We start from the raw sequence: 17,015 nt of genomic DNA, 5'->3' as shown, positions 1-17,015 counted from the left end.
ATTCATGTCTTACCACGGGTTCCTGAAGACCAATTCTTACCGGATCTTCACAGGTATACAAAGTAGTAAAGAAAAACATTATTTGATTCAATATATACCAAAAATAGTATTTTTATTGTAATTCTGTGAATAAACCATGTAAAAATAGACATAATTTAACCATTGTTAAGGACGTGTCCATGAATATAGTTTCTTGAGCAAACCAAAATACAGTTAAGCATGTTAATACTGACTCAAACAAAACAAACAACAGTGACACAAAATCATCACATTGCTTTTGTTCTGTAAACATAAAATCTGGCAATGGTAATCACTGGAATCAACCTTTATAGAGTGTAAATAATATAAATATGTATATTCAGGCAAAAGTACACAGTTTAATGGATACATAAGTCAACCACTCTATCAAGCAAACTTTTAAATTGTCCCAAGAAGATATTTTGTGAAATACTATAGGTATACTAAACTCCAAGTCAAGATAACCTGTAAACTGTCTCTCCAACAACTAACATGGCCCATAACCATTGAAGGAGTGAGTTCCGTTTTGCACCACTTCCAATATTCCAACAATATCGCAGATGGAGGCACCAGAAATGGACTTCAAACATTGAAACGGTGTGGGGAATTGGACCCAGGCCTTCTGCGTGACAAGCGAATGCTTTAACCACAAGGCTACTTTTTGTTTCAACACATTAAAGCAGATATTTTGTGTGAATGTTTCACATTGACTGGGATGTGTAAACATTACATTCAATTGAAAAAGTAGATCACCTTGTATCTCCTCAGAGATCCTACAAAATAAAGACCGCCTCCGTGGTGTAGTGGTTAGAGCGTCCGCCTGGAGTGGGGAAGGTGGCGGGTTCGATCCCCGACTGCGTCATACCAAAATGTTAAAATATGGTACTTGTTGGTCCCTGTCTGTCGCTCGGCATTAATGGGTACAACAAGGTCTGGTCGGCTCGGAGTCAGTAGGGTATTCATGCTTCACTGCGGCGTGGTATCTCAGTGGGCTAGCACTATGAAACCAGCTTCAGTCTGGGCTAGTACAAGCAGCCACACATACACATACACACGCATGCACGTCGTCATATGAGCGAAATATTCTCAAGCATGACATTAAACCCAATTCCACCACCACTACAACATAAATGTAAGTGTATTGTTTAACATATGCAAGTGGTATATATGTAACCAAGGCAACCAACTAGAAACCATTCAACAAACACTGCATATAGACTACAGTGGCAAACAAAGTCCAGTTACACACCAACTAATAAAGACAGGAAACAGATGATGAAGGGGCAGGAAGTTGCCCTGACAACAGTGAAATGTCATTACAAACAACAGAAATGTTCTATCCATTAAAGTCTCATCATGGTCTTCATGTTCTTGTAAAATCTAACTGTCTATCAAAGGCTTACCCTGCTGTTACAATATCTGTTCTGAAATACATCATTTGTTTTTCCGTAAAAGACAACAACGACATGAAAGTAACTGATCTTCCAAAACATATCCTTAATGTTTGTAATTATTTTCATAAACCCACACATAACACTTGAACTTTATTGGGTTTTAGTTTTATCAAAATAGGTGAGTACTAGTATATGGTTTCACACCAATCAGTCATTTACAGAAAGTTCTGTTGTCTATCTCAGGTCTTTACAAGCCAACACATTCAACACCCAATGTCACTGAGAAATTCTGCAACTGGGTTTGAAAATCAGTATGAATCTACTGTGGTTTTCTCAGTAAAGGCGAGGGTTGGTCCCAGCAATTCAGGTCTTTGTCCAGGGGTATCATGAACATGTTTTGCATCAGCTTTGGATCTGAGAACAGATTTCTTCTTTGATTTACTCTTTGGTGTTCCACTTCTTGAGTCAATGCTCCAGTTATCTCCCCCTGAATCTCCTCTAGGACGAGGGGGTAGCAGATGGGGAGATCGTTTCCCTGGTGGAGCACTCTGAACTTTGTAGGGTGGTGCTGTGGTGGAATCAGACCCCCAGTCAGAGTCAGAGTCATAGCACAGTCCGGACAACAAACTAGATGCAGAGCTGATTCTTTTCGACTTTAAATTCTCAGAATCATTTACCGATTTTGTCTTTCCGGCAGATCCAATCCCTGAGTCCCTACTTGTGCTAAAGTCATTCCTGTCATTTTCACTGTTACATTCTTCTACAGGAGCCAGAGAACCAGTCTTCAGTTTGGTTAATGGAATCCTTGTATTAGTGTCTACACAATGCCAACCTGATGTCATAAACTCAGAACCATTCGGAACCTCTGTATTTTCATCCCAAGACATTGACACCAGCACATCTTCTTTAAGTTTTGAAGATTTGTCAACATTTGATGACTGAGCATTTCGAAACTTTTTTATTGTCTTATTCTTTTCTTGCACACTTTCCTCAAGTTTCTTTATCTTGTCTTCCTGCTCCGACAGCTGCTGTGACAGGTCCAGGATCAAGGTCATACGGCTGCTTATTTCACCTGTCAGCCCTACAGCTGTGTCGCCAGAAGTTGACGAGGGGGCATCAAGTTTGTCTGGAACAAGAAAATCACCAAATTTAAAATAATAAACACCTTCTACCATCAACAATGTATATGTAGAGCCCATAAAATGTCTGATTCCTGTGACAGGTTTCAAAATGCTGACCTTCTGATTGAATGTGAACACCTTGTCCACATGACCAAGAGATTAATCTCATCAGTTAGATTACAAGTAAGAATGTCATCAGTAGGAATGTCCCTGGACTCAGTAGCATACTGAGACCCTATTTTGCCCAAATGAAATGTGGACATTTTCAACCCCATGTTGCCATTGTAACAGCCATAACAGTCCGATGATTGGATTCCAACCATGGATGCGAGTTGGGTACATACTTCCGGTGACCATTTATCACTCCTGGTATATTATATCCAGAAATGGCTGTTTGATAATAGACATTATAAAAGACATACAATTTCAATATTTTTTATCAGCAGATTTCAGACCATGCACCAAACCATGAGTATAAATGAAATTTTGGTACAAATGATCAAATTAGTATTGTATTAATTTTACAATGAAGCCTTTTCTAGACAGGCCCATGCAGAAAGCCTACAACTGCAGCTAGAATACAACAGTCTTACTCTTGAGTGCGTTGTTCTCCTCCTTGAGTTTACTGATCTCCTCCCTCAGCTCAAATGTCTGTATCGACATCTCCTGCCTCGTCTCCGTCACCTGTGAGTTCAACGACTTCATCTTCTTTTTGTGCTTGATTTTCTGAAGATGATGTTAAAGGATGGATTTATCTTAATATGATTTGTGTTACAGCTGCATTCCCTGAATATTCTCAGTTATAGAAACAAATGTGCTGGTCGTGCACCAAAGCATATTGATCATAGTTATTTTTAAATCATCACAATGTTGACTAACATCTAGAAGTTATTTTGAAAAACCTGTACCTAGAACAAGATATTATATACCTTGTGACAATACCTATTACTTCTGTTACTTACTGGTGCTGTAATTAAACGTACATAGTTTGTTTTGTATTCTTTTTTATGCTAAGGATCTGTTTGGAAATCCTTAATAAATCCCTGGACATAATTATACTAGCAACAACATTGGCAACAATTATGTTTCAATTCTTAAAGAGAAAGCATTGCAAGATAACATCTGTCAACAAAGCCACACAATGTGACCTTATATATGTGGAGCACTGAGACAAGGGATGACTGTATCTACAAGTCTACAACTCACCATCTTGCTGTTCTCCTGCTGTAAGGCCTGAAGCTCCAGCTCCAGCTTGGAGATGTACTGATCCTTGGCCTGCAGTGTCTCTGTATACACCTCCTCTCCACCACCAGCCTCCTGCAGCTGCTCGGCCAGCCTCTCCTCCAGCAGCTGTATCCGGTCCTGGAGGTCCAGCTGTTGACTCTCACTCTCTGCCAGCTGCAAAAAAAACCCCAGCTGTGATCCTCACTCGCTGCTTACTGCAAGAGCAACACAACTCCTGTATCAAGTTTGAGACTTACTATCTGGTAGCTGCAAAACATCTCTCGGACTAAACTAACATCATGAATTGCAGTCAGTATCTTAAAAATTGGAAGGATGTAGAATGGAAAGATTAAACTTAAGATGGGCTCACAGATATTGTTAGAGAATGCTATATTACACAATATCATCAGAACAACCGATAAGTACATATATATGTATATTATACCCTGTCCCTTGATTTGTGAATGAACTGCATATACAAACCATAAGAAGAATGCAGGCAAGGGGAACAGCCCCCATGACCTGATCACACTACACTGACAAATATTTCGCTTTTATCTTTTTATTTAATTAATGTTATTCTCCCCCATATTATTATCCTAGGAAAGTAACCATCATAGAAACATTTCTCGAATACAATACTTGCATACCGACTTGAGAAGATCACTCATATTGTGCAGCTGTAGTTTGTACCAATATTATCTTCTGTGAAGTGCACGCATTTCTATCAATATATCAAAGCAGAGTTACCTATGAACATCTTATTATCAGTGCAGGTCCCTGTTCCACAAAGAAAATGTAGCAAGTTCCATACTTTAACACTAACTTCAGACAATTGTGGTATTAATCATCACTTTGAGGAACGGGGCTCTGGAATATAATTACCTGTGTTTCAAGATCTTTGATCTTGGACTTTGCGTCCAGTAGAAAGGTTTCATTTGTTCCATTTTCAGTTTTCTGAAACATTATCATCAGAATAATGTATTGACATGGATGGGATGAGTCACATCACCATGGTCACCAAACATAATCATGGTATGAAATTCTTATTTTCCTCAGGGGCAGTGGGGTAGCCTAGTGGTTAAAGCGTTGGCTCGTCATGCCGAACATCCGGGTTCAACTCCCCACACGGATACAATGTGTGAAGCCCATTTCTGGTGTCCCCCACTGTGATATTGCTGGAATATTGCTAAAAGTGGTGTAAAACCATACTCACTCACTCACTCCCTTATTTTCCTCAAAGCAAACAGGCCATGCCTGCATTAACCTACCATATGTTGAAAATGTTTTGTACTTGTTCGGAACAACCCATAAGCGTAGAGATTTGTTTGATTTGCCAACCATGACGTTTCTCTGACTCAAAGTGATTTTGTGCAGTAGTTTACTGAATACTAACACTACATAGATGTATAGTTATTATTATCATTATTATGGACATAATCAATCCTAAAACAAACATGACAATGTTGCAGAGAAATCGTCACAAAAACATGTCGATGAATATATAAATGGAAAAAGTTCAGAAATATAACACCATTACAATTGTTCACCATCTTCACTCATACTGCCTTTTCATGGAGTCACGGATGACCTCAATCAAATTAACCACATTCATATCTACAGTCTAACATCAATATAAGAAAAACTGCATGATGAATAACTTACCAAGTCACTTCTTCCTGTAGGTGTCGCCGGGAACTGTTTGCATGCAGTTCTAAAACAAGCAAACATAGATCAAACTAAACATAGCATTAGCTGGCAATCACAAACCCTACCTTGTATCCATGCTTGGATATATACATGCAGTTCTAATACTGACAACAGGTTACACTCATCTGAGGTTGTAAAATGAATATGCTTCTCTAAAACACCAAACAAGCATTTTAACTGATCAGATTAAAGTAGAGAAATGGACACAAGTTCCTGATTAGAAGAATGAGACAAGGAAGAGGTTTCTACAATAACACAGCACCAGGTAAACCACCAGGACTCAGTAGTTCAGGCCACAATTATACTCTATAACACTACACATGGAGGCAGAGCTAACTTAGTTATCTATCCCAGATGACAAATTTAAGAACAACCTTGTGTTTAAAGACACCAGGTGAATTCCCAGTACTGGTTGTTGCTTTTGTTACTGTTTTGTTTTTTTCGGTGGGTAACCGGATGATATCCCAGAATTCTTGACTGGTTAAAATATTGAAGGGTTGTTATTGTTTTGTGGATACCAAAAGAACTTCATTGTTGCATGAAAATGTACATGCATTTGCTGTATATTTAAGTTAACAATTGTATGTATATATTTACATAAGTGGGTTTTTAGGTTATAGCAATGGCAAAATTGGATTTATCAAGTTTCTAGCTTCAATTAAATAAAATGTGTGGGCCAATGTGTATTATTGGTCAATTAACATGACATTACTACATAGCATGATTAAATATCACGGTACATGAATGGGATCCATATCAATCTCAGTGGTCATTCTATCCACATATCAGAATTCCAAAAATGCTTGCGCTGATGGGATACTTTATTAAAACCATCTGGGATATTTCCTAACAATTGCATCTGATAGGCATCCTCTGGGTTTTCTTTGTCTGTTTCAGTTGAGGACATTACGTGTTAAATCGTCACACACAAAAAAAAAAACCTACTCTATAGAGCTATGAACACATTCGAGGATCATAATCAATTCCAAGCGGACCTCAACTCATTGGAACATTAGGCCAAGGAATGGGGAATGTCTTTTTATGCCAAGAAGTGTTATATTCTCAGGGTATCAAGATCAAAGTCCCCACGCACCTTCATCTATCAACTTTGTAACACCATCTTAGAAAAAGTTCCTTATCTAGGAGTAATCATCAGTAACTCCCTCAAGTGGAATACACATATTAAAGCAAAGCAAAACCTACTCTTGGTTTTCTGAGACGTAATTTACGTCAGTGTCCCAAGACACTAAAGATTACAGCTTATCAGTCTCTTGTAAGATCAGTACTGGAATATTGCTCAACTATATGGGACCCCTATTATCAAGTCGACATTACATCTTTAGAGAGAGCACAACGACGAGCAGCCAGATTCATAACATCAGACTTAAAAAAAAATCACAAATCACTAGTGTCACTAAGATGCTAGAAGATATCGGCTTAAAGCCACTCAAAAAATGACGCAGGGAACACAGACTTGTACTGCTTTACAAGATTGGGGGAGTACTGCACTTTACCGGGTGCTTTTATAATTTGAATACACCATCGATTTTCTGTTACGGAATTTTGTACTTGGAGACCATGAAATGTATCGCATAATTTACCTTTCTGTCTCATTGTAACCATTTTCTGAATCACGGTGGATAGTTTTAACCTGGGTGCTCGTCCCAGAACCCATTCTGAGTTGATAATTGCTCTATTAATTATTAGAGTCGATATGTAACATCGACACTGCTTCCATAAAAGCTCTCTTGGTAGCCATTTTGTCGGCAATGAAAACAACACATTCGGAGCTGCTCGTAATTATTTTAGTCGGAGTAGGTCGTAAGCTCCAGACCACGATATTAGCTATTAGCTACTGCTAATATCGCTACGAGAAGCACGCGTTGGTGTGGAGTTTCACTGGAAAATGGTGTATTCCGAGTTGTGCCGAATGAATACCGAATGCGGACTATTGGCAAAAGAACTAATAACATTAAATACAAATTCTACTCGTCTTGTTTGTCAACAATGAAATAAAAAGAGTTTAATAGTATGTACGTGTATTAAAACACACAGATGTAAATTCGATATTATTCAGATTAACATCGGTTGCATGACGTGTTGTGATTTTTATCTTGTATAATATATTTGAGAGGAAATGTGTTGTCCCAAACCATATTTATATAGACTGGTACTATTGCTGGTATGCGATACAAGCTTAGTGGTTTTACAAGTGCGATAGATAGGCACCCAGTCTAATATTTACAAAGACTTAAGTTTTTCTTAATATACGTGTAGAAGTTACCCAATTATATATAATAAGTCCTATAATAAATAGTTACGTTATCAACTGTGTACGTACACATATCTAAAATAAATATTGTTAACAAATATGTGCGCCAACACATGACCACCAAAATGGCGACGGATAAGATGGATTTTCAGATTTCATGCTCAGAAGTTTTGAGCAACCCCATCATCTTAAAAAATGTGTTCTCGTGCATTCCAATGAAAACACTTCAGAAATGTGCTAGGTAATGGCTATGTGAGCTTTTTCAAATGGACAGTTCTTATTAATGTAGAATATATATCTTCATTCTGTATTGCTTGGTGTTGTTCCTTGAGTGCCGGATGTTGTCCTCAACTGAGGTCCTTCAACTGTCACGCATAATAGATATGGTCTCTGCACGCAGGACTTCGTCGCTGTGCACAAAACAATATGACATCTGTATCCTGATGGTACCATTGTACTTTGTATTATACACGACATTGATTGTGTCTGACTGAATAAAGATAACTAAGAGATATAAATAATCCTCCGTTTTTGGCTAAGGACAAAGTTGTGGTCATTTCCTGTTTCTACCCTCCTGAATCTCTGGCGTAACCAGTCAGTCTGTGCCTGAAGGCTTTGACAATGTGAACGTACTGTTGTTAGTTGTTTTTAGAGATGAAAATTGTCAAGTTGTTTGGGGATAAGAGTTGCATCCCTGGTGTCAAAGATCTCTGATCCACTTTCACCCAGGTTATGTGTGAAGGCAAGAAGTATGAAATGATGAGAACCTTAGTATGTGGGTGTAAGTAAGTGGTAAATGTCTCAGTCTTGCATCACTTCTTCCCACATTGAGCCGACTTGCCACCATATACCTTGAACACTGTTCAATTCATCACTGGACAGCTGTTCAACTGTTCAGCAGTAGTGTGGTATTTCTTCTCCAGTTGTTTGACACAGTAAAAAATTATTCTGAATAAATTTAAATGGTGTCAAGTTTGTGGACTGTGGTCAGTATTTGTGTTTACCACCCATCAAAAGGGAACCATCCAGTAAACATTGTAAATGGCCCAACATAATTTCCAGAAAGACAGTTGCCGCCAACATCCAAGATCTTTTCCTGCTTTTTTCCTGGTGATAAGTTCATCATTAACCTCACTTTACCATTATTTTAAGTTCTGGCTTTAATTACAAGCACTACATCTCATTTTATCACCAAAGTTAAACTAAAGAGTATTCTGTCAGTATCAGTTGTAAGTTTGATCTTACCATTGAAACTTATGTATTCTATGAGAGGATTCATGCAAGGGCCACAACTGCCAGATGCATGTCACCACACCAGTAACCAGTTTGTATTCTATTTCACACAAATGGAAACAGTTTCAATTTTAGAAAGGGCGGTGGGGTAGCCAAGTGATTAAAGCAGTAGCTTGTTATGCTGAAGACCTAGGTTCGAATCCCCACATGGGTACAGTGTGTGAAGCCCATTTCTGGTGTCCCAGCCATGATGTTGCTGGAATATTGCTAAAAGCGGCATATTGCACAGAAAATCCTACTGCAGCATTCCTTTGTCCCAGATCAGTTGAGTTGATGGTGAATATGTCTGCATTCAGCATTTGATTTTGTCAGATGTGTTAAATGATCTCAGTTCTACCATGAGTCAAAGTCTAATTCCTACCCAAACAGCATGGATCGTTGATGAAACTGACAGTATCATTCTATCAATCGTGGCATTTTGTACAGGGGACAAGGTCAAGGTTAAAGAGATTCAGAAAGAGATTGCTTGTTTAACAAGGAAATGTAAAGATGAATACAAAACAAAGATTTAAAGACAATTTTCGGTAAACAATTTAAGTAATGCATGGAGTGGCATAAAAACTATCATTGGATCAAATATTAGACCTCGACAGTTGGAATCCAGCGATGACTTATCTTTCTCAAATGAGTTAAACTCCTTCTACTCCCGATTTGATACTGGGAATTTTTCAGATGAAAAGAAACTTGTATTGGAATCGCTTCCACGTTATGAAATGTTAAATATATTGACAGATGATGTGATTAATTCATTCGCTAAGATAAATCCACATAAATGTTGTGGGCCTGATAACTTGCTTGGGATTGTTCTTAAGGAGTGTAGAATGCAGCTGGCTGTTATTTTTCAAAAGCTATTTCAGATATCAATTAACTCTCATAGTGTTACCATTCTTTGGAAAACCTCTAAAATTCCATTGCCAAAAAAATAAATCCCTCTGTTAATAATGACTTCAGACCAGTACGATCTTATTCTTGAATGAAGTCGGCCATGTTCTTGACCCATTACTATTTGCATACAGAACAAGGAGTGGGGTAGATCATGCAACAATCACTCTGTTAAACAATGTCTGTAAGCATTTAGAAAACTATGGTACTTATGTGAGAATAATGTTTGTTGATTTTTCGTCTGCCTTTAATACTATTCAACCTCATTTGTTGATAAACTTTTCAAAATGAATGTTAATTCTAACATCATCAAATGGATTAATTCATTTCTGTGAACAGACAATTTGTACAGGTTAATAATGTGAAATCATCAATTGTAAACGCATCAACTGGGGCTCCACAAGGTTGCGTTATTTCACCAATTTTGTTCATATTGTACACCAATAACTGTGTATCCAACACAGAAACATGTTTTACAGTCAAATTCGCGGATGATGCTGCATTGGTAGGCCTTATTAGGGAATCAGAACTTAGTTACAGAGCTGAAATGTCAAAATTTGTAGAATGGCGTAAATCAAACTTTTTATTCTTGAATGTGCTAAAAAACAAAGAAATGATCATAGATTTTAAAAAAGCTAAGTCAACAATAAATGCTGTAAATATTGAAGATAATGAAATCGAAAGAGTAACTGAATACAAATATTTGGGTACTGTCTTAGATTCAAAACTCTCCTGGGAACGAAAACCCTGAGAAAATATATAAAAAAGGACAACAACGCTTTCATTTTTTGTAGAAGTTGAAACATTTTAAAATCAACCAAACTATCATGATGTTATTTTACAAAACCTTTATTCAAAGTGTGATAACCTTTAATTTCTTGAGTTGGTTCGGGAACCTGTCTGTCCAGAATAAAAACAAACTCTAAAAATCATAAACACTGCATCTAAACTTATTTGGCTTCCTATCGAAAGTATCGGCAGTTGTTATGAGCAGCAAATTTAAAAAAAGACAACACAATTTTAAGTGATCCTATTCACATACTCTTTTCTGAATATTCATCATTACCTTCTGGACGCAGGCTGCGTATGCCGACTTTTAGAACAAACAGGGTTCGCCACTCATTTGTTCCAGCTAGTATTAGATGTATTAACAACAAATTCAGTGAATGACTTGTCTTCCAATTGTCCATATTCTAGTCAATATCTATGTTTGTGTACTAAATTGATGTATTTATATCCTGATTATTTTAAACAATAGTTTTATGATTACCATTTGCAATGTTATTTATGGCTGCTTTATGAAAGAAAAACTGGAGAACTGCATATGATGCAAAACAAATTTCACTTTATTGGGATAATAAAGAATTATCTTATGTTATAATTGGGTTCACAGCTTATGCAACTGGAATATTCCAGAGTGTGGCGTTAAACAGCATACAAACAAGAGCTAGCAATCATGCTGTATTTGTTTGTTATTGTGTGTTAGGATTCTTTTATCTAGAGTCCCCTGCCATGCTGATATGGCTGGAAAATTGCTAAAAGCATCATAAAATACGACTCACTCACTTTTATATAGAACAGAAGCAGTGAAACCTTTTGTTTTTCAGAGTCTGCCGACTCTGGGCCCAAGAAGTGGAAAATATCAAGAAGACGCGAAGTGGTATGGCCTGGCACTACTTTAAATGTGCTGAGTCCGAGCAGGGGTCAGATTTGGAGAGCCTAATAAGGGAAATGGAGGCCTTCGTGGAGGTATTTATAGACATATTCCAACACAATGAACAGTTTGCAGGTTTATCAGCATGTTTAAGAAATAAACTATTGCAATGATCAGTAGCCTAGTATGTTCAACTGATTGTGAATTAAGACCTCAGGCTGCCTAGCCAAGGGTGTTTAATTATCAAATGAGTGATGAGGTTCTGTTCCTGCTTAGTGTGTTTGAGGAATGGAATGAGGAACTTACCTGTTGTGTATTAGACTGGATCAGTCTCCTTACGTTCTCAAACATACAAAATATATTAGATAAATTCATTTTTACTTGTTGATGGTAACAACCTCTGGAATTAGTATGTGTTGTCTTGAATTTGGGTTATTTTAGACATATATTTTTAAAGCAGAGACTGCTGTGAGTTTTGCTGTGAACCAAGCTACTGCTTTGTTCCCTGTCACTGAGACGGATGCAGGAAGTGATTTCCTTGTAGTGATCTTACATCCAGCAACCCACATTTCAGTTTGATAGCAGTAATAGTTGACAAATGTAGAAAATATCAATGGAACTTTCATTCTCTTTGATTGGCGGTGGGATAGCCTAGTGGTTAAGGTGTTTGCTTGTCATGTCGAAGTTTCAGGTTCGATTCCACACATGGGTACAATGTGTGAAGCCCATTTCTGGTGTTCATTGCCAAGATATTGCTGTAATATTGCTAAAAGCGGCATCAAACCCAACTCACTCACTCATTGTATTTGAACACTACGGGCTAGAGATATCTATGTGGTGTTTAGAATGTGTAAAGTTTTACGTACAAACTAAATCAGATATAACATCAAGTGATTACCAGGGACATTTTGGTCGGTTGGGTTTGAGGAGATAAACATTCCAAGGTCTTTTAGTTTTTCTCAAATGGGCATTGATCTGGAGCACAAGAAGTTGCCAGCCAGTGTGACATTGTTGACTGCAGTGGAAGGTAACATTATAAGTTGTTCACTGGTCACAAGGGGGGACATGGGTTGCTGTAAAACACCTCAATGTTAATTTTGAACTGTTTAAAGCACAGATATTGGATCATAATAAGGAGTACCGAAAATAGGCAACAGCCCAAACACTACTAACACAAAGTACCAAACGAATTGTCACAGTTCGGCATTTCCAGCGGGTAACATAGAGAATGTTACTCGCTTGTAAGCAGGGTACATTCATTGGCACAGCCAATCAGAAAACGACATTTATGTGTGAGGTAAGATAATCAATGTTGCAATGTTTCAGAACCTGTACATCGAGCCCCATGTTTCATTCATCATATGCTCTACAAATCTACACGATGAGAAGATCGAACATCAAAGGAACAAAAACACACGGCATGCTCGACATCGTGCATCAAAGAATAAGGAAAATTTAACTGTCAATAGCTTTTTACAGAAACTGCTGCCTCCAAAGAGCAGGGTTACTGCAATAACAGCAGACGGCATCGTTGGTAAGATATGTTCTGGCCCTCTAAGTGATTATTTCTTAATGTAAGTGGGAGCACAGATGGACAACGTGTCTCTGAATATGTTTCTAGATATGTCAGAAACTGATCTATTCTAAATTGTTTCAGCAAGTTGTAAACATCGAAAAATTGCTCACGTTTACCTTTCCACCAGATCATCACACACCATACAGACTGAATAATGTAAACAAGAAGCATTTATGGGAAATGAATATTATGTCATAATTTCTGGTTTGGTAAATATTAAGCAGAATGGCTGATTTGTTTCTGTATCCTGTGCATTAGGTGTTCCAGTTGACATGGACATGTATGGATAGTTGATAGTTGTATGGATAGTTGATAGTTGTATGGACAATAACTGACAGTAGTCTGCATTTCTGTGAAGATAAATAATATGTTACAGCATTTGAACCTTCCAGCTAGTACCAACTATTCCAAATTATATTCTTGGTGACAAGCTAAGAAATCTGATGTGAAAGTTTGATCCCAAGTGCACCTTCAAATACAGTGGAATTTGTGCAAACTGGAAGGCTTTTGACCACAATTTGTCTGGTTTAGACAGATCTGGATTGGTGAGATTATGACAGGAGACAAAGAAATATCTAATCAAGACAAGGATGTATTGTTTTGATATGTCAATCCATTTTCAGGACTGTAGATGTGGTTTGGTATTGACAGAATCCAGGTAAGTCAGAGTCCACTTTTGTCATATATAACTGGCAATATAATGGCAATATATTTCTTCCATGTCAGTTGTTCTGTGTCAACAACAGGAAGTAATAATAAGTAAAGTACCTGTGTATGTGCTGCAGGTACAAGCACGGACATGAAAGTCACAGAGGAGATGGAAGGCAAACGATGTCTATCTCTCATCTTGTTCTCCCAGTTCAGCAACATCAGAATCCAGCCATTGTATTATGATCAAGATGAAGGAAACAAGATTGCTAACTACTGGTCAAGTCGAACAGTCATTGATAATACTGACAAAAAGCTTTCTAATGAACAAGTGAAAAGCATCATCTTCCTCTCTGATGAAGCATTTTGTCCACAAGAAATTGGCTTCTCCTTATACAAGATGTACAAGTGTCCAATGATAGCTGGTGGATTTGTTGACAATGTTGTGTGTCCGTCATCTTGGTTAAACGATAGTTCGTAAGTAACATTTTGATCTAAATAAGGTATATTGTTATATTATGAGTCGCATGCACTCTATTGCTTGTTATTTGGCCATCCATATTACTTTTAGGTGTTTCTCATCTCTAACCTCAACCAGCAAGAGTGTGGGCTGCAAAACAATCAATACATTTTTTTTTTAAATCTTTTTATGAAATTTGGATCAGGTCTCGAGGCACTGTGACCAGGCTGATAATACATCACTGAATGACATTGTTTCAATCTTCTTTTTTTAATGTAATTCAGATTTGATTAGGGAATGTGGGATAGCCTAGTGGTTAAAACGTGTGCTCGTCAGGCCAAAGGCCCGGGTTCAATTTGTCCACATGGGTACAATGTGTGAAGCCCATTTCTGGTGACAATTGCCAAAATGCAGCCCCAACAGTTATATTTGGATTTTGACATTTTCAGTAAGCCATTTCCCTCATAACATGGACACAAATCCAAAATTTAACATATTTAAGCTCTACATAGAAGTAAATACTGTATCTGGAAACAATGCAGTTAGAAAGGGAGATAACTCTTGAATGTTTAGGTCATCTTAATAGACCTTTCCTGATATTGAACTTATGTGAGTGGCAAAAATAGTTATTATTCAACAAGATGTCACATGGGTTGTTAATATATAAGATCCTGTGAAGTATCTGTGGCAGAATATTGGTTACATGTGGAATAACTGGTTTAAATTATTATAACAATTTTCAAATGATTTGTTGTGTCATTGTCTCCGATTCATGGTTTCATGTATTTGTATGCCTGATTGTATGTTCACTCATGGTAGCTGGAATATTGATGTCTCCAGCATATCACACTCACTTGTTCACTCATTTTAAACAAGGATTAACTTTCATTGCAGGCGTGACTCCCCATTCCTGTGCTGTATGGCTTTCTGTGGCAGAGTGCAGGTCGCTTCTGTTGTTATCAAGGATGACGTAAACACAATTGAGGGGGTGGACAGAATCATGAAGAAACTGAAAGACAGTAAACTCTCGGAGAAGAACAGTATTGGGTTCATGTTTGCCTGTGTAGGGCGAGGAGAAAACCACTACGGGGAGATCAATGTGGAGTCAACTGTATTTCGAAAGTACTTTCCCAACACGCCATTAGTGGGCTTCTTTGGCAATGGTGAGGTGGGCTTTGAGTATCCCCATGTGAAGCCTGCAGATGTGCAGGACTGTAGTGCCATGGATGAGGATGGGAGAAGTAATCACAAGTTTGTACAGGAGCAGTCTTCCTACATAGCGTCACACCCACCCAAGATGTACCATGCTTACACAACAATCATGTCATTGATTTCATTTCAATGATTTCAGCTTTCTGTGATTTGAAGTGCAAAGGCTGGTGATAAAGGGTAGAAAGTCATATCAATAATTAATGTCATACATAGTGCATCTGAAGCTATGTACTTTTGCATTTAGGTTTTACATCGTAAAACAAATGTGCATATTTGTTGCAGTCTGATTGGTTGAAACATGGTTACTATTATTTCAGATCTTGAAGCTCGAAAGTCAGCTAGATTAATCGGTGGATGAATACCTTTCATGCTATTCAAAAGTGTTTCAGAAAAACGTGCACACATGGTAACTGACAGGTTGATACTCAACTGATATTCAAATTAATGGCCATTTGACCTGTACTCAACCATATTTACTGCGCTTCATTTTTCTATGCATTCTATTTCATCAGCATGAACATCTATTTAAGCATTGTTTAACATTTTTTATCGACAGATAACTGTCACAAATTCTATAAAATCGCATAGCCGTTCCATGATGTCCAGGCATTACATGACATCAATAGCAATTTGAAAGAGACTGATCCATACAATAACTGTAGTCTGTCTGTATAAAAAAACTATTTTCGTAGATACTGAAATCTAATTTTAATAAATAAATAATTCAATCACAAGCAAACTCAAACAGCCATCTTAAACTGTGTGGATCCTTACACTTACAGTTTTTACACCCATTGTCATCTTCCAAAGTGTACACATATACAATATACGATTGTGTTTGAACCAAAATGCCCCTCTTGCTGTCCCCTTCTAAGACATTGCTGTAAGGTTTGAAAATAATTTTCCGGACATATACATATACATACAAACATACATACATACTAACATTTGTATAGCGCCGATATCCAGCTCAGCTCAGCTGCTCAAAGGCGCTTTGTTTTTCCCTCGTTCACTGGATGTCAATCTCAACGGCACATCGTATTGTCAATCTCAACTCCCTGGGGAGCATACAACTCTGGCAGCCACTAGACGCACCGAGTAATATGTGGCATTCCCATCCTTACGAGGTACCCATTTACAGCTGGGTGGACTGGGACACATAGTCACAGTACTTTGTCCAAGTTTACTGCACATTGCTGTACCCGCAACTGGGTGTTTGCACGTATTCATGTGGCCACCATCTGGTCATATACCAACGGATTCGTGGGTTCTTTTAAGTGCACAGGGTTGTGTACCGTACACTAGGGGTTGTGACAACACTGAAAGAGTCTGCACACAAATTGACTCCAAGGTTTTTACACCCGGTCCCAGGTGGGCTTGATCCCGTCACCTCAAGCTCGCTGGATCACTAGCCTGGCGCTTTAGCCAGTTCGCTCTCCGCTCCCCCAAGTTTCTTACCTTAATTTAAAATGGATGGCCGGTTTCATATTGGTGCTACAATGGGATGAATCCCATATTTAATTTAATGGGTATAACCAGTTTGTATAAACT

At 37.9% G+C, this 17,015-nt stretch overlaps 2 protein-coding genes across 2 annotated transcripts; one reads left to right on the top strand and one right to left on the bottom strand.

Annotated features, from left to right (window-relative positions):
• Positions 1-1,148: 1,148 nt before the first annotated feature.
• On the bottom strand, positions 1,149-7,759 carry LOC124291120. The gene is made up of 6 exons (XM_046728024.1): positions 7,069-7,759; positions 5,423-5,471; positions 4,643-4,714; positions 3,740-3,931; positions 3,127-3,259; positions 1,149-2,538 (listed from the first exon to the last, which is right to left on the bottom strand). Exons 1-6 carry the CDS (start codon positions 7,140-7,142, stop codon positions 1,721-1,723), a joined length of 1,338 nt encoding a protein of 445 aa, XP_046583980.1. The 5' UTR covers positions 7,143-7,759; the 3' UTR covers positions 1,149-1,720.
• An 81-nt stretch (positions 7,760-7,840) lies between these two features.
• On the top strand, positions 7,841-16,166 carry LOC124291121 (F-box only protein 22-like). Its single transcript, XM_046728025.1, has 5 exons — positions 7,841-7,980; positions 11,522-11,663; positions 12,895-13,102; positions 13,930-14,269; positions 15,147-16,166. Exons 1-5 carry the CDS (start codon positions 7,853-7,855, stop codon positions 15,595-15,597), a joined length of 1,269 nt encoding a protein of 422 aa, XP_046583981.1. The 5' UTR covers positions 7,841-7,852; the 3' UTR covers positions 15,598-16,166.
• The last annotated feature ends 849 nt before the right edge of the window (positions 16,167-17,015 follow it).

This window comes from Haliotis rubra, unplaced genomic scaffold, assembly GCF_003918875.1.
Source record: "Haliotis rubra isolate DU_JTF1 unplaced genomic scaffold, ASM391887v1 Scf482, whole genome shotgun sequence".
In the NCBI taxonomy this organism is placed as follows: Eukaryota; Metazoa; Mollusca; class Gastropoda; order Lepetellida; family Haliotidae; genus Haliotis; species Haliotis rubra.
Note: the sequence above shows the minus strand (reverse complement) of the source record. Positions and strands in the feature narration are given on the sequence as shown.

Excerpts from the sequence above, each read along its gene's own strand:
- LOC124291120 (XM_046728024.1), bottom strand. The coding sequence starts at position 7,142 with ATGGGTTCTGGGACGAGCACCCAGGTTAAAACTATCCACCGTGATTCA. Across the intron at positions 3,932-4,642 it reads TCAAAGATCTTGAAACACAG|CTGGCAGAGAGTGAGAGTCA; the intron begins GTAATTATATTC and ends TTTTTTTTGCAG. Across the intron at positions 2,539-3,126 it reads GGAGAACAACGCACTCAAGA|ACAAACTTGATGCCCCCTCG; the intron begins GTAAGACTGTTG and ends TTCTTGTTCCAG.
- LOC124291121 (XM_046728025.1), top strand. The coding sequence starts at position 7,853 with ATGACCACCAAAATGGCGACGGATAAGATGGATTTTCAGATTTCATGC. Across the intron at positions 7,981-11,521 it reads ACACTTCAGAAATGTGCTAG|AGTCTGCCGACTCTGGGCCC; the intron begins GTAATGGCTATG and ends TTTGTTTTTCAG. Across the intron at positions 11,664-12,894 it reads AAATGGAGGCCTTCGTGGAG|AACCTGTACATCGAGCCCCA; the intron begins GTATTTATAGAC and ends GCAATGTTTCAG.